The sequence below is a fragment of the Punica granatum genome, chromosome 7 (assembly GCF_007655135.1).
Source record: "Punica granatum isolate Tunisia-2019 chromosome 7, ASM765513v2, whole genome shotgun sequence".
Classification (NCBI taxonomy): Eukaryota; Viridiplantae; Streptophyta; class Magnoliopsida; order Myrtales; family Lythraceae; genus Punica; species Punica granatum.
In genome coordinates this window covers 15,032,362-15,050,043 of record NC_045133.1, presented here as the reverse complement: position 1 = coordinate 15,050,043, position 17,682 = coordinate 15,032,362, and the positions used below count along the sequence as shown (strand labels likewise).

Below are 17,682 nucleotides of genomic sequence, written 5' to 3'. Positions count from 1 at the left end.
CAAAATGTTGAATATTAATTAAACATAATATCATTCGATTATATTATCAAATATAGAATCCTAAAATTAAATACACCACATCTAGGAGGTTTTTAAATTGATTAGGTGATAGCATTAAGTGAATAATAACAAAATTTTGAATATTTCTGGATTTGGGAAATCCATTTAGGGTAGGGAACCTTTGTAAATGGTGATGAATAATTGTAAGGGCTATTAAGAAAAAAAAAAGGTAAGGAAAGAAAAATGGGACCATTTTAATAGCAAAAGGAAGGAGAGGGGGGAAGAAAAAAGAAAGAAAAGCCAGCCAAGGAATGGGAAAGAAGGAGGGGAAAAGAGGAAAAAAGGGGAGAAAATGCCACCAGCTAGATTCGACCAAAGGAAATGGGGAAAGAAAGGTTGAACCTTACCACAGCAGCAAAACAGATCACTTTTTATTTTAAAGAAAGTTAAAGAAAAAGACGAAAAAGAGAGGAGGAAAACGTAGATGCTGCTATGGATTCGACCGGGGAGTTGGGAGACGAAGCAGCCGTGATAGGCTCACGAACCAGAACTGGGTAAGAAAGAAGGGTGGAGGGTAGAACCAACTAAACTCACTCGATAAGATGACTCGCCACGAGTAAGAAAAGTCGTTTTGATTCGCCACGCTCAAGGATGAACGATAAGAATCGGGGTTTTCGCCACTAAACAATGAACTTATTTAGATAAGAAAAGATAAGAAACGCTCTAAGCAATTTCATTCAAAAATTCATCAAATTCGTCTTCTTCTCTTACAATAAGGTGCATATTTATATAGAGGGAAGACACCCCCCTGGACTATAAAATAGGAAACTGATATCTGTTATCCTCTAGATTACTTTCCTAAAATAGAGTAATGTAATAATCTGAAATAGGAAACTTAAGACTGCTGACTCAAGCTAATATAGGAAATAATATCTAAATTAAGGGAAACTATATCATAGCTATAGGAAACTTAATATCTAATTAAGCCAAATTCTTATTCTTGAGTCTTCTAGAATACGCTTTTGGACTCGAAAATTCGAATACATGTTGGGCTGCAATCTGAAGCACATCAAGCCGCCTCTTACTAGCGAAGCGAGCCGCACTTTCTAATGTTCGTTATGCAATTTACTTTACCCGAGAGTGATCGACGGACGGGGGTCAAAAAAAGACAGTAACACGCTTAGAGTATCTAGAAATGTCTATCCTCGCTCTCTCAATCATAGGGATATGTTTTTATTGTTTACTGTAATATATTGTATCTCTATATAAAAAAAAATACAAATGATAACTTTTTTTATCTTTACGGAAAATTTTCATACTCCCCCAATTTTATATTTTTTTATTATAATAATTTTACTTAATTATATTATTAGAAAAAGAAAAAATTAACTTTTTTCGATTATAAGAGAGGTCTATGGATCTAGTACAATAAAATAGAAATCGTAATATTTAATAAGGATGCACAGTAGTTCTAATGAGTATTGAACTCATAACATTTTGATTATCAGACATGAGCGTCCGCCATAAACTATATCCTCTAAAAAGAATTAACTTTATCTAGGGATTATTTAATTTATAAAAAAGAAAAAGAAAAAATCTATTGCATTTTCTGTTACTTTGAACTCCCTCATTGCTGTCCTCATTAAACTAAATATATGTAGAAATCCAGAATAAAATCGGTTTTTTTACCTCGTGTTTTTTATACAAATCTTCCCGTCCCATATTTGTAAGTACATTGAGATGTAATCACTACTCTTTTATGTATATTATTTTCTTGATTAAAAGGGAAGTTCATGGGTCAAGAATAATGAAATATAAATCTTATTAGCTAATAAAGGGGCGTTGATAGTCCCATAACGAAAATCGAATTTAGAATTTCTTGATTACTAGACAATAGCATACGTTACTGCACGACACCCCTTTGATTGTGTTATTAACAGCTTTTTGTTTTATTTTGTTTGTATTTATTTTTTCTATGCCATAGCAAAAAATGGAGATGTGGATGAGTAAACATATTTTTATAAGTAAATTAGTTAGATAAATATAATTATAATATAGTTCAAATAAAAGGGAAGGTCATCTATACAGGAACATGGAAAAATTCAGGAAGTGAGAACACGGTTTAGAAAAGTTTAGTAATGATAATTATTCGAGAGATTAATACCAATTTCCCTGTTCCATGTAATTTAATTAGTGTTTTCTCATACCACCTGACAAGATAGGATAACCCAAAAACTGTATCCAGCAATTTCCTAAAACTTCAGGAGATTTTACAAGTGTTGCTACATTTTGGGATCTGAAATTTCCATGCAAAGTATGACTAGTTTATTTGGCCAGCTTATCCAATCGAATTAGAATGACACAATTTCATTTATATTCTCTCTTAAACTTATCCGAAATAAACTAGATTCTTTCATGAATTTTCTCTAGTATCACCATGCAAGGTACTGATCAAATTATCAGGTGAAATCACTGCTTTATCGGTACATGTAATCAATCCTAAATGAAGAATCTAGTCGAAAATCATTTTCATTTTCCATGAGAACGCTTACTCATTTTGGTCACCCGATTATACTTAATAGTTTTAAGAATGGATACTAAATATATATTTTTTTGATCAGAAAGAATAGATGCTAAATAAAGCAAGAGGTTACCTTACCTCCCAAATCTATAAAATCGATCCTTGCGAATCAAACGATGATTCCGGAACCAATAACATTGGGATCACCTGATACATAATCAATCTTGTATGTCTTGAATAAAACAGCCAAGAAGATAGACTCCATAGTATATACTCCTCAAGGACCCCCACCATACGAATTCAATTTTTCTTTGCTAAGTAAATAAACTATAAAGAAAAAGATGGTGTACCACAAAGAACACGTTATCATCTGATAAATTAAACGTATTCGATTTTTATAGAGAGGGTATTTATTACATCACCTGATAATTTAATGGTACTAAGACTACTCAGTGTATTTTTATTATTATTATTTGTTATTAATAAATATACAGTTAGATGCAGGAGTTCGGTTGAAGCGTTATATAACGTGCGCAGGGGGTGCGCAGGGTAGAGCCCGTTACCGTCGCTGTCCCTCATTTTCCCCAACACGGAAACACACACTCACAGACACAAATACTCTCTCTCCGCTCTCTCTCTCCCTCTCTCTGGACTTTTCTCTCCCCTGCCTCCTCACTCCCGAGAAAGACTTTTACTTGTCTTTTCCTCCCGAAGTCTTCACATTTCCTTGCTATACCGTACTTCTACTCCCCCCCCCCCCCCCTCCTTCTCATTCTGTTGGCATTCTCGAGTCCTCTCTCGCTCTCCCTGTGTATAGGCTTGTTGCTTGATCGGGCAGAGAGGCACGCCATGGCAGACCATGATCAGAGGAAGAACCACCCATCATCAGGTTCTGCACTAGCCCCTCTTGGTTTTTTTTCCCTCCGAATCTTGATTTCATGTGGGCTTTAAATGAATCTGTCTTTCCTCTCGAAGAAGAATCTTGATTTTCTTGTTTATGGGGTTTAACGTTAACCGCAAGACTTGGACGAATCTCCATACTCTTCTTCCTCCTTTTGGGAATGAGTGTTGTGGAGTTTCCACTTCTTCGCTAAGCGTGAAATCTGAGATTTCCGAGGATGTCATGTCGTTAAAACCATCCCCTTTGTGCCAAATCTTCAACCCAACTCAACCACCCAGATGCTACTTTCTGGGTTTTCTTTTTTTACTAAATAATTCTTCGGGAGTTGAGTTGAGTTGAGTTGTAGCGGGAATCCGAGGTTCTAGATTTGTGGCAATCTCAAATCTCGCGATGTTCGAAGTAAGTGAATGAGACGAGTTTTGTCAATGAAGGGACCGAGGGGCATCAACAAATGCACCACTGTCACAAATGTGGGTGGCCGTTCCCGAACCCGCATCCGAGCGCGAAGCACAGGCGTGCCCATAGGAGGATCTGTGGAACCATCGAAGGCTACAAGCTTGAGGACAGCCAGCACTCGAATGTCTCTGATGACGAGCACTCCGATGATGATTACAAGACCCCAAGTGAGCATTTCTTGCTCGGCTTTTCCGTGCCTTTGAATTCTTACTGCTCTCTGTCTCTGTGAAAAGAAGATCGGGATAACGGTATCCCCAGTTAGGAAATTACAGATTTCATGGTAATTTGTTAGGTCACATAGTGATTTAAGCACTGACTCTGCGCCCAGCAAGGATAACGTCACTTGGAACCAGTAGGATCTCCTTTTTTTGTGGATAAGGAATCAGTAGGATATCATACAATTAAGAAAAGGGTGCAATATATTTTTGTTTGTTCGAGTTCTTTCTGAATAGTAAAGGCAAGTTTGAATGTTAGAGGTGTTAATTAATTATACTCTGTCCGCTTTTTGCTAAAATTTATTTTACTGGAGAAATCTTAATGAGACGAGGATTTTTGATGATTTGTTTATGTTGGCTATATATAATGTTCCAGCTGCATAGGGTATATTTTTTACTTTATATTTGTTCTTTCCCTCCAAAGATTAGCTGTCTCGGAAAAAATATTTTCTGGCCTTTAAATTATCACATAGTTTGCATGAACAGTGTGACACGCTTAATTCAGGCGTCTATACTGAATCTGATAACCCAGAATGTTAGGTTGGTGGCTTCAATTGTTTTTTCCATTAATTGTTTTGGTTTCAATGCACTTTCTAAACTATGTTTCATTGTTATGGATGGATGTTTGGTTGTGTAAGGTGCAAAAGCATTGGAGAGGAGTGAAAGTGAAAAGGATGAAGTTTTCTCGGATGCTGCATCAAATTTTGCAGATGTCACATCATGTACGGTAACTGAAGCAGCTAAGGGGACTGTTCTTGAGTCAGAGAGTATTAGCGAGAAGGTTAAGGAGGATATTCCTGCACAGAAAACTGCTGGTACAATATTTGATGTCTGGGTTATCTACTTAATTTCGGTTTTGCTCTGCTATTCTGACTTACCATATCGAGACTATCTGAAATAATATTTATATGTATGGAATGATGACCGTTGCGGTTTATTAGGATGTTATTAACATATGGAGTGGATTACTGGTATCATGTCTCTCAGAAAATTAGGACTTAATCTATAACCAGCTTATTGGGTCTTCTGGTGCAGTAAAAGGGCTATGTGAAGACCGTTGGCTTTTTGTAATTTAACATAATTTCTCAAGAGATTCTCAGTTTTGAGAGTGCTTAGAAAGAAAATAATTTTGGCTCTTATGTGTATATAGCATGGCACATAGCTCTAAAAATTAGTTCTGCATAGCAGGTGCTACTGCTTCATCGTTTTCCTGTTCTTTCATTTTTAAGTCAAGCATATGTAAAATATTGTCAGAGTTCTCATTTTCGTTTAGGGAAACTTGCTACCTCAAATATTCTGAAGAAGTGTGATATCATCGATGAGAATTGCTACTTGCATTTCTTCTTTTTTATGCTTGTAACTGCTTTTCTATCCAATTTCAAACGTGCAGAAGTCATGAAAGCTGATGATTCAACTGATAGTGCAGAAAAGCAAGAGCTAGTGATTCCGGAAAGTACTGCTGATGTATTTGCGAGCAAATCCGATGCTCCAGATCATTCATCAAGCTCCCCAGTGGGTACATATGTAGACTCTGCTGAGGAATCAACTGCTGCAACAATCAGACACGAAAATGTCCTGATTGATGGTTCAGTCCTCATTGTACCCAAGCCTTCTATTGGTTTGATAACAGAGGCTAAGAAACATGATGAAGATAAGGGAGTATCAGAATGCTTGTTGGAAAGTGTGTCAAGGGACACAGAGGTGAAGGCACTTGAAGAAACTGATTCATTATCTCATGATAATAACCATGCAAGAGATACACCTGAAGCTATTCCAAAATTGGAGACTGGTGAAACAACTGTTATTCCCATGCCTCCGGGAGATGTCAAGATAATTGAAGAAACTAATCCATTATCTCTTGATGGTAACAGTGTCAGCAATGCCCCTGAACCAATTCCAAAGTTAGAAGAGACTTGTAGAACCGTTGCTACTGGCCTTTCTCCAGAAGACAAAGCTCCCAACCAGGTGGGTCTCTCTGGTGACGCCCCTCAAGCTGAGTTCCATGTGGATCGAGAGTTAGAGTTTTCAACTTCCTGTAATGATGTCCATGAAAATGATAAGAGAGAAGTAGATGAAAACTTTCACGAGTTCTTTGTGCCTCATGGTCTGCCTGAGGTGGAGAATCCAGAGAGAGTTATTGAAGGCTTTAAGGACCCTAAAATAATGGGGTTGTTCCACACCAACGATGGTTCTTCTGAAGTGATTCTAAATAAGGATGATGTCATCATTGCTTCTCCTCCCGAGTCTGGGCTAGAAGCTGTAAATGAAGGCTCTGGGGTCTCTTCAGGTTTGCAGGATTCAGAGGTCCCTTCCGAACTGGCTGAGAAGAGCAAGCCTGTGGAAGAAGCAGCTTTTATTGAGGGGAAAATCATTCCACATCACGGGAACATCGGACTGACTGATTTGGAAATCTGCAAAGGTGCTGTGACTGCTGATAGTGAGGAAGTTAGCGGTGCGGTCAATGCTTCATCAGAGATGGAATTCTCGGAAAGTGCCCATGAACTCTTGGGAAGTGTTGATGGTAACTCTAAAGTGGATATTGCCCATACTGCTGAAGTTGATCAGGTTGAAAAGCATACGGAGAGATTGGAAGAAGTCCTGGCAGGAGGAGTTCCTGAATCTGCATCTAAGTTGGAGAAATCATATATTGCTGAAGAAGAAAATAAAAGCAAAAGAGTTGCAGAGGAGAGTCTTGTTGAAAACCTTATAGTTCCTGAAACGGCTGAGAATTTCCATGAAGTGCCAGTTAATTCTGTGGCCAATCCAATCGGAGAGGAAAGAACTTTCAGCCATGAGAAACAGGTTGAAGAAAAACCTACTGCAGCTAAGGAAGATGCAATAGTATCAGCTGATCATGTTCAGGAATCTTGCAAAGTTGAGGATAAGCATGATGACTGCTCAGAGACTGTAATGACAGCATACCAAGATACAATTTCTCATGAAAACCTAACAGAAGGTGACTTGAATGAAAAGGATAAAAGAGCGCAGTTGTCTTCTAAAGATCGGGCGGCTGAGGAAGATGTGATAGCACTAGCTGGCCATGTTCAGGAGTCTTGCGAAGCTGAGGATAAGCAAGAGATTGTAATGACAGCCTTCCAGGATACAGTTTCTGATTCTCATGAATATGTAACGGAAGGTGGCATGAATGAAAAGGATAAAAGAACGCAGTCGTCTTCTGATGATCGTGCGGCTAAGGAAGATGTGATAGTGTCAGCTGACCATGTTCAGGAATCTTGCAAAGCTGAGGATAAGCATGATGGCTACTCGGAGACTTTAACAGCAGCCCAAGATGCAGTTTCTGATTCCCACGAAACCCTAAAGGAAGGTGACATGAATGAAAAGGATAAAAGAGCGCAGTTGCCTTCTGAAGATCATGTGGTGGAAGAGACTTTGGTTTCTTTAGATTCTGCCTCTTCGGTTCCGGCTTCTGCAGCTATAGAAGTTGGTGGAGCCAATGATTTAGGTGGGCCCGGGTCTGATCCTTCGCAACATGAGGGTGAAACTAACCATGTTAAACCGCCATTATCTGGATATGCGCTCGATGCTTCAGTCGATTCGAGAAGTACGGACAGTTTAGATGCAAACTGGGGATCTGTATCAGGTAAATATTTTAGCTTTGATTTGTTCATTCAGATTTGTTCTGTTGTCAATGGCTATTCTTGCATGGGGTTGCTGATAAAATGCTTCATCAGGTCTCTTCTATGTAATATTTAGCTTAACAGAATGCTTCCATTCTGGTCTAACATGGCTTTCTCGTGAGACCATCCTACGTTGGAATGGAGACTGGCATCTACTTATTTGTCAGCCAAATGATTTTTTTCTATCTACAAAAACATCTTTCGAGTTTTACGGCTTTGCTATATTAAGATGAAGTTCTACCTTGAACAATGCTCTTAAATTTCTTCTGTATTGGAATGAAACAGTGCTCTCTACTCAGTCGGACACCCTAGCTGCAGTTGAAGATTCCAAGGCAACATCAGAGGCTGGGAAATCAACCTCGAACCTACCAAAATTGGAGTCTGAGGCCAATAGAAGTTTGGAAAAGTCGGAGGTTTTTGAGCCTCCATCTTTTATGACGTTAGTGGAGCCTACGGGGAAAGGCGAGAAGACAGCGACTTCCTCTAGTCATGGCCAACCTGGGTGGTTCCCATCCCTCACTAATGTCACGAACGATTCCCCGGGGAGGAAGAAGAACGAGGAGATCATTTCAAAGGTTACAAACTGGAGCTCTAACCAACAGCAGCACTCTCCTCTGAAGAGCCTCCTCATAGAAGCCAACCGAGATGCCAAGCCCAAGTCAACAAATCCGAGAGAGAGCGCACCAGTCGAAGCTCAGAAGGAGGAGAAGAGTGTGACTGTGGGCTCGATATTGGGCTCCGAGACCCAAAAGGCAGATGAGGAGAAGCAGGCAACAGCCCAAGAGTGGAATTCCCCGGCCCGATACCCAGCGGAGATTAAGAGGGAGAAGAGGAAAGTCAAGGGGAGGCCAATCTGGGCTCAGTTTGTCTGCTGTTCTTCTTCGGTGAACTGATTGAAGGTCTGGATCCCATCCAAGTAGAACATCCGTCAGTAGTCCAACAGATCTGACAGTCCATATTGGATGAGTTCTATTTAGACCCAATAAGAGTTGAGAGCGGAAAGCCGGTCGGGGAGCTCGTGACTGTACTTTTGGGGTTTATCCATAGACGGTCTTGTTGGATTTTAGCAGGAGATTCTTTTGTACTTAGAAAATGGTCTTGTGTTATGGTTGAGTGAGTCCGATAGTTGGACGAGTGTGTGGATATATAGACCAAGTGATGTTTGCGAGAGAAATATGGTGTTATCTCTAAGATGTGGTCCTGCAGTTCGTATCAATAATCCCTTGATTGGGGTAAAACATAACCTAATATTAAAAAAAAATGGGATGTAATACAGTGACTCATATTTTAGTGACACTCATTTTTTGACTTGTGAAGGAATCAGGATGTCCTGATTCGATTTTCTGTGAATATACAACTGGAAAAGAGACGAGATCACCAGTGAGTCCTTCTCTCCCTGGGCTTGTTAACAACTGGAATGAAATATGATTCAAGGATAAATTTTTACATATCTTCACTTTACAAGTATACATTTATGGAATTCTCGTTCAACCAAAAAGGAAAAAAAAAAGATTTATGGAGTTAACAATAAGCTACAACAAATAATGCCAAATCTGTCATGAGATTTTTTCTGTCCTGAAATAATTCAATCAATGAATGTAAATCAAGCAGATTATCCACGAAAAGATTCCAAAGTTCAGTGATTGATTGGGACAATATTTTCTCATGTTAATTATATCTATCCTGCTTCAAAAAGAAGAAGCCCAGTTTTCATTTCCTTATTTACCCTTCTTTCCTCAAATATCAAACTACTGTAAAGAAATCGAGGGCCAGAAGTTATATGGTAATTACAGTTCCCGCTGACACCCACGTTCATCTTCTCCTCCCACTACCTCTGAGGGTTTACACAACTCCTCCTTATATCTGACAAAGCACTGTCCCCCATAGGCTCCCGTTTCTCTCTTTCCATCTTGCAACGGAAAGGACTTTGACGTTGTCTTCTTCCGCTCCTCTGTTGATAGCAAATGTAAGCAGCTTTGTCTTTTTCCTTCATAGTAGTTTCTTTCTCTGCTCCTTGCTTTCTTTTGTACCCGACAGGCATCACACCAATGGGTTATTTTCTTCCATCCCGGTCCTCTTCCTTCTCTGTGATTGTGTAATGGTTTTTTCAACCGTCCATACTTTTTCCCCTTCTGCTAGGTTACGACTGCTAACGGTGGGAAGATAAAGCACTTGAAGGAAGTGCTTCGGCATACATTACGCGAGGGACAATACAGTACTTCGAGGAAGCAATCTGGTTTTCGAAAAGAGTTCATCAGGTCTTGGTTGGCGCTTCATAATTTAAATGGGGTATTGCATTGTATTTTCTTTGGATGCTTCATGATTCAAATACAGTATTACTTTGTAATTTTGACGGGGTGTGCTCCGCTTCCAAAATTTTATAGTATATATACTACTTCAAAAAAAAGGAATTACTTCGTCTAACTTTTTATTTCATATTTTACCCCTATAATTTATATTACATCGTTTAAGGATCCTTACATTAAGGGCATAATTACCTGCTCCTCTTTTTTTTTTCCCTCTCCCTCCTCTTCTACTCCAAACACACCTATTTCTTTCTCCTGATTTGATTATTAAATTGAAAGTTCATGTCAAGATAGAATGAGGGAGAAAATATACTAATGCAGATGGAAAATATTCAGGAGATCAATGACGGAGAGAATCGTTCAGCAATCAGCAGGTAACATGTTCATTTTTTTCGCATTTCATTCTGTAAATGGTTAATGCCTTACCCAATAGGGTTGGCTCATTGTATATTTATAAACTTAGGATTACAAGGTAAATTCATATACATGGTATGTGTATCTCTTAACAAGGGTAAGAATCCCTGAAATATATTCTAATACACCCCCCTCAATCCGTTGAGGCGAAAACACTAACAGATTGCGACAATGTGTTTGACATTACGAAACCGAGAGACTCTTGGTGAGTATGTCTGCCAACTGAGCTGACGTAGGTAAATAGCGAACAAGGAGATCCTCTCGTTGAATCTTTTCCCGTACGAAGTGGTAATCCACTGCAATATGCTTGGATCGTTGGTGCTGAATTGGATTTGCCGCTAGATATGTGGCACTGATATTGTCACAACATACTATTATTGGACTAGGAGCATGCAAACCAATGTCGAGCAGTAATTGTCGAATCCATAGTGTCTCTGCAACTGCATAAGCTAAAGCTCGATATTCAGCCTCAGTCGAACTTTTAGATATAGTCGATTGCTTGTTAGATCGATAGGAGACCAAGTTTGGTTCAACAAACACAACATAGCCAGCTGTTGACCGCCGGGTATCTGGGCACCTAGCCCATTTAGCATCAGTATAAGTGGTGAAGGTTGGTAGACTAATGGAGATGAAGCCCATGAGTGGACATGCCACAAAGATACCGAAGAATCCTCTTAGCCGTCTGAAGGTAAGGCTTGCGAGTTGCTTGCATGAACTGGCTGACTAAGTTCACTGCATAACAAATGTCAGGTCTCGTAATAGTAATGTATTGTAAAGCACCAATCATACTTCGATATTCAGTTAGATCATCCTATAAATCACCATCTGTTAATGATAGATGAGTTCGGGACGGTAAGGTTGTTTTGACCGCTGTTGATCCAAACCGAGAAAGGATGTTAGAAATATATTTATGCTGAGAAAGGAACAATTTGCCAGAGGAGCGAGTGGCGTGAATGCCAAGGAAAAAGTGCAAAGGACCAAGGTCCTTCATTGCAAACTCATCCAATAAAATTCTAACAAAACGCTTAGGAAGAGTGGGAGAACTGCCTATAAGAATTATGTCATCAACATAAAGAAGAAGTAAGATAGTATGAGAACCATTACGATATATGAATAAAGATAAATCAATTGATCTAGGATTAAATTGTAATGTTGAGAGAAAGGTGTTAAACTTGATGAACCAAGCCCAAGGAGCTTGCTTTAATTCATATCAGGATTTATGGAGACGACATATGTGATGCGAAAACTGTGGATGGACAAATCCCGAAGGTTGACGCATGTAGACTTCCTCAGACAGAAATCCATGTAAGAATGCATTTTTGACATCTAATTAACGTATGGACCAAGAATAAGAATGAGTAAGTGAAATAACTAGACGGTTTTACTACCGGACTGAAGGTTTCTTGAAAGTCTATTCCGAATTGTTGCCGAAGCCCTTGAGCGACGAGATGAGCCTTATATCGCTCTATAGACCCATCGACATGATACTTGATCTTGTACTTCCAAGTGCTCCTAACCACATTTACTTGAGGATTCGAAGGAACTAAACTCCAAGTACCATTTTGAATAAGTGCATTGAATTCGTCAGCCATAGTTTGATGCCAGTTAGGATTCTTAATTGCCTGCGAATAGCATTTGGGTTCTATGACAGAATTATATGAGGAAACAAACAAAGAAAATTTGGGATTAGGCTTGTGAATGCCAGATTTGGCACGAGTAATCATGTGATGGTGATTTGTAGGTGCAGAGGGGTTAGGAATTTGGGGAGGTCTGTTTTGTGCGGAAATTTGTAGAGATTGGGTCGGTGCATTTGATTGGTCTGGAGATACGAGCTAGTTAGCGGAAGACGACATTGATTCAATTTGGGCAGAGATGGGCTGGCAGGTATAGACTGGGCTAATGCATTTTGGGCCTGACTACCTGTAGATGGGTTTAGAGAGTAGTTTTGTGGGTTGGCTTGATTGAATCTCTGGCCGGGTATTTTCTGAGGACTGAGTTGAGGAGCCCATGGGTTGCGTGTGTACTAGGCCGAAGTGAAGGATGGGCATGATGCGAACTGTAGTCTAAGTGTCGGGCTTAACAGATGAAGAGAGGGTCGAAATAAGTTTCTCGTATGGAAAACAATTCTCATTAAACTTGACATGTCTGGAGGTGTAAACTTTATTCTCAATTGGACCAAAATATCTATCCCTTGTATTCTACAGCATATCCTAAGAAGACGCATTCTTTTGATCGAGGTTCCAATTTGTGATAAACATATGGAGTTAAATTTGAAAAATATGCACACTCGAACATCCTTAGGAAATTATAGTCGGAGATTTTATTAAATAATTTTTCAAAAGAGGACTGGTTGTTTAGTGAAGAAGATGGTAGACGATTGATCGTATAAACTGTAGTTAAAACCGTATCTACCCAGAATTTTGGAGGTAGTTGACTTTGAATTAACAAAGTACGAACCATATTGATGCAAATTGTAGCACGACTTCAAATGATCTAGTTCAAGTTTTAATTGGACCGGTTACGCGAGCACGAGTAAAGAAATTTAAAGATGAACTCAACGGCTGATTCAAGAGGTTTGGGTTCAAGCAAATTCGTTGAGGCCCATTGGACATGAACCGCGTGATCAACAAAAATACATCAACATGATTCAAGTTCTAGAAGATTACAGCCAAGTCTATGATGCAAATGATTAATCCCATTATAATACCATTTTCTAGAAGTTTCTAGAATATTTGTTGAAGATCAAGATAAGCTATCATCAGATTTGTTTAAAGTTTAAATCTCATGGAGATATTATAGAAATATTTAGATTTCATATCTTTATACATTAAGTCATATCTCTATAGATACTTAAAAAAAAATTTCCTTACTTTACGAGGAAATATGGCCAGATTATGATTAGTTTTGGTCTATATATACTTATCTTAGTCATTTTTAAAAGAATGACCATTCAGAAAATTGTGAGAGTATTCTCTTTGGTTCTTGAAGAACTAATTTGAACTCATCGGAAATTTCCGTGGCATTCATCATCGACTTATTAAATGGATTTCCACCACCATTTGTGGCGTCTTCTTATACCGAGGTTCTTGTTTTGCAATAAACAACGGGTTGAGGTCAGTTATACCAAAGTTCTTCTTTATGTCATAAATAACAGGTCGAAGGTTTGTCAATCAATTCTGATTATAGAATGATCTTTGGAACCTTTTTGTTGTCGGGTCTCGTCATTTTCGGCGGGAATCGCATCACATCTATGTTTACGTTCTAAAACACCATTTTGTTGTGGTGTGTGTGAGCACGACATTCGAAGAGAAATCCCTGATTCACAAAATGGATTATGAAATTGAGAATTATTGAATTCCAAGCCTCCATCACATTGAAAATTTTTTATTTTTCGATTAAGTAAGTTTTCAACTTGGATTTTGAATGTGCACAAATTATTGATCACCTCATATTTGTGTTTTAAAGAAAAAATCCATGTATATCGAGAAAAATCATCAACAAAAATAACATAATATTTAAATTCCATATTGGATAGGATAGAAGATTGCCATACATCGGCATGTATTATTTCCAAAGGAAAGGAAGATAAATGTTTAACATTTGAAAATGGTAAACGAGTAGACTTTCCCAAATTACAGCATATGCATAAATCCTTAAATGAGAAAAATTTAGAAATCAGATTACGAGATCTAATAATTTCCAAGGGAACTTTATTCGAGTGGCCGAGACGACAGTGCCAAGTTGTAAGAGAGTAGGTGGTGGCAACAAGGGCTGTAGGTTGAGGCAGAGTGATTGGATATAGGGACCCATCAATATGGCTGTTGAGCAATGTCTTCCATGAGTTATTGTCCTTAACAAAGAAACCAGAATCAGTGAAAATGGCATGGTAATTGTTGTCTTTGCACAGACGTTGTATAGACACAAGATTGTAGTCAAGATTAGGGACATAAAGAGTATTTTTAAGTTGGAGATCAGTGTGTAAAGCAGGAATTGTCATAGAACCAATGCTCTTAATAGGCAGTAATGATTTGTTTCCGACAATAACACCATCAGAACCGTAATATAGAGTCGAGTGTGAAAGCACTGGAGTCAAGATAAGCCTCATGTGTTGATGGATCATTCAAGTTTATGGTAGCTAAGGACTTTGAATAACTCGGCGTAGGACAATCATTATACAGTTCATAGCATTGATGGCAGTAGGACCTGGACTGTTACAAATTTGACAAATCATAGTAGCAGAGCCATGTCCCAAAATTCAATCAATTACAGGTGGAGAATTATTGAACGATCTTACCGAACCTGAAGGCTAGAAGGGAGCAGCTCTGCCCATAGGAGGCTGAGAGAAACCTCCTCGACTATAGGCACCTTGTCCACTGGCATCGCGACCACCAGACGTGTGATTTGTCTAGTGATTGTTGCCCCAGTTACTGTTGTTTTGGCTCCACTAATTGTTGTTACGTCTATCACAGCCACGACCACGACCTCGACCTCCACAGCTACCACGAGCATTGCCACCCCCTCGAGCAGCGCTCCCTTGAGCGGGTTGAGTGTGTCTGGAGCACCATCTGTAGATTAATAGGTGAACCAGAGTTGGGCTCCAGGTAAAATTGCTTGAGTCTCTTCTCCTGATGCATGAGCTTTATGTGAAGCCTTTCGAAGGTCAGTGGATTCCGATCATTTGCATTTGTGGTGACAAAGTACTCGTTTTCCTTGGGAAGACCTGTAGGGGCATACGTGACTAGGTCCTCATCGGACAGGGGTTTTCTTATTTCTCTGAGCTCATTGGCCATCACCTTTAGATCACGAAGATATTTATCAGTTCCTTGACTAGTGAGTTTCACACGAGAGAGGAGGATCTTGATATCCACGGCACGGGAGCGTGTAAGCTCCACGAATCGGGTCTGGAGGCAATCCCAAACGGCTTTAGCAGTCAACAGATCATGAACCTCTTCAAGAAGGTCCTCATCCATGGTTGCAAAGATCCAGGAGCGAATGTGTTGATCCGTGTGCATTCACCTTGCATAATTTGCATCTGTGTGCTCTAGACATGGGTAGCTACCATCAACATAACAGAAGAGGTTGTGAGAGAGCAAGAAAGTGGAAAATAAGGATTTCCAGATGATGTAGTTCCTCTAATTCAGAGTGATCGTGATCAGATTTGTGATGTTAGGGATAGTGATGGTGTCGTTGTTTGTATGGAGAATTTGTATAGAAAGTGTTGGTTGAGTAGTGGGTGGTGTGAGGGATGTTGAGTCTAAGGAAGAGGAATTAGGTGGAGGGGAAGAAGAGGGGTTGGCGTTGATGTTATCTCCTTATGACTCCATGACAGGTGAGGTGAGGTGATCGGATGACCTGTCGGCGAAAAATTTTGGCAGACTAATATATTTGCTCTGATACGATGTGAATGGTTAATGCCTTACCCAATAGAGGTTGCTCATTGTATATTTATAAACTTATGATTACAAGGTAAATTCACATACATTGTATGTGTATCTCTTAACAAGGGTAAGAATTCCCGAAATATGTCATAATACATTCTTTACAATATGCATTGATAAGTTCAATCGGTAGAATTGGGAAAATGTGGCAGTCTCAAAAGAATGGAGGAACGGGAATCCCAAGTGCAGCAATATAACTTCATTACTTGGTAGAATTTAGATTTGCAAGCAAATTTGGGCTTAATTATTAGTAAGAATATCGTAGATCCATGCCATTTCCGAACATATTTATTGGCTGACTGGGCTTAAATGGGATGTCACGGCTTCTTAGTCACTCGATCTCTTTGCCCATACATTATCTTCATTTTGTTCGAACTGAATGGTAATCTCCATGATGACGTTTGGTCCATGAGAATCTATGTGGATTCTCATGAAAATTGATTTAAATTTTATGAATTCACAGGATTCTCATGTTTGATTCGTCAATGGCAATCTATATTTTCACTCTCCACTCGAATGGTAATGTAGATTACTAGGGGGTGTTTATACATTGCCTAGCAATGTTGAAGTGGTAATCCATGTTATCACTAGATAGATTCCTCCTTTAAATCACCGCTAATGTGATTTTACTGCGTTTGACTTGCTCAATCAATGTTGAAGGTAATATATTTTTGTTGACTTTGACTTTACTCAAAATTACAAATACAACCCTTTCACCTCTTCTCCTTCTCCCTTTCTTTTTTATGACAGAAACCCTTGCACCTGAAACTCACCTCCGCCACGGTCACCTCACGGCTCCGCCTCTGCCACGGTCACCTGCAGCTCGCGCACGCCGCCTTCGTCAAAGACTTGTCTCTGCTGCATCTCAAGATTTTCTTCCTCGTTTCTGGACTTTCTTTTTAATGGACTATTGGGACCTTCAATCGAAGGACAGAGGACTCGATCGTCGAGTCCTCTGAGCTTCAATCGAAGGCCAGGTGACTCGAACCGAAGCACATTGAAGGTGGCGGCGGGGGGCTCAGGCAACGGTGGAGGGAGACGCCGGGAGTAGCAGAGGTGACGGTTGTGGTGGCAGAAGACGCGGTGGGGGCGGCAGAGGATGCGGTGCTGGTGGTAGAGGAGGCGGGTAAAGTTTTTGTTTTTGGGAGAAGGCTGAGATGAAGAAGATGAGGGTAGTTTTGTAATTTTATTTTGTTCAGATGGTCATCTTGGTGGCGATCCACATAGCACTCTCTCCCTTAGTCAATATGGATTACCCCACTAAATGTAATGGAGATTACCAATGCAAGATAGATTGCCTCTTAGAAAGTGTCACCAAATAAGGTAATGTGTGGGCCCAAGCAATTTAAATGTAAAATTGCCTGCAATTCTCCTAGGGTAATACATACCAAAAGCCTTCTAAGGGATGGGAACATGAATTCTCACATTGATGGGAATATACATTACTAGTAATATAGTTGCTGGGAATCCAACAAACATCTCCTAAGGGAAGATATAGCTTTACAAGGAAAAGCTTTGTCATGACGAATCCTGCGATACATGAATGATGATGATGGCTATGTAACTCAATTTGAGCACTCAAAAGTGTAGCCACGGATGCATAATTCAGTAAAGCGTGCATGTAGTGCTAACAATTACGGAGTACTTACATCTAAAGACACTAGAACAAGGACTAATTTAAATAAAATCGAAATCTTGATTGTGACCTTTATATCCACGCCCGGTTTGTCTCCATAGAGGAGCACGTGTTTCTAAAATTATTTTCTACACATATGACCGGCAACGACAAAGAT

The 17,682-nt window shown here is 39.5% G+C and overlaps 1 protein-coding gene and 1 long non-coding RNA gene across 2 annotated transcripts; both read left to right on the top strand.

Moving 5' to 3' along the window:
• Positions 1-3,189: 3,189 nt before the first annotated feature.
• On the top strand, positions 3,190-9,002 carry LOC116213809. The gene is made up of 5 exons (XM_031548885.1): positions 3,190-3,410; positions 3,854-4,045; positions 4,732-4,908; positions 5,484-7,694; positions 8,017-9,002. The coding sequence occupies exons 1-5, from the start codon at positions 3,371-3,373 to the stop codon at positions 8,622-8,624; spliced, it is 3,228 nt and encodes a 1,075-aa protein (XP_031404745.1). The 5' UTR covers positions 3,190-3,370; the 3' UTR covers positions 8,625-9,002.
• A 568-nt stretch (positions 9,003-9,570) lies between these two features.
• Positions 9,571-17,387, top strand: LOC116213371. Its single transcript, XR_004158077.1, has 4 exons — positions 9,571-9,697; positions 9,871-10,020; positions 10,359-10,411; positions 16,640-17,387. It is a non-coding gene; the product is annotated as an uncharacterized LOC116213371 (long non-coding RNA).
• The last annotated feature ends 295 nt before the right edge of the window (positions 17,388-17,682 follow it).

Excerpts from the sequence above, each read along its gene's own strand:
- LOC116213809 (XM_031548885.1), top strand. The coding sequence starts at position 3,371 with ATGGCAGACCATGATCAGAGGAAGAACCACCCATCATCAG. Across the intron at positions 4,909-5,483 it reads TCCTGCACAGAAAACTGCTG|AAGTCATGAAAGCTGATGAT; the intron begins GTACAATATTTG and ends TCAAACGTGCAG. Across the intron at positions 7,695-8,016 it reads AAACTGGGGATCTGTATCAG|TGCTCTCTACTCAGTCGGAC; the intron begins GTAAATATTTTA and ends GGAATGAAACAG.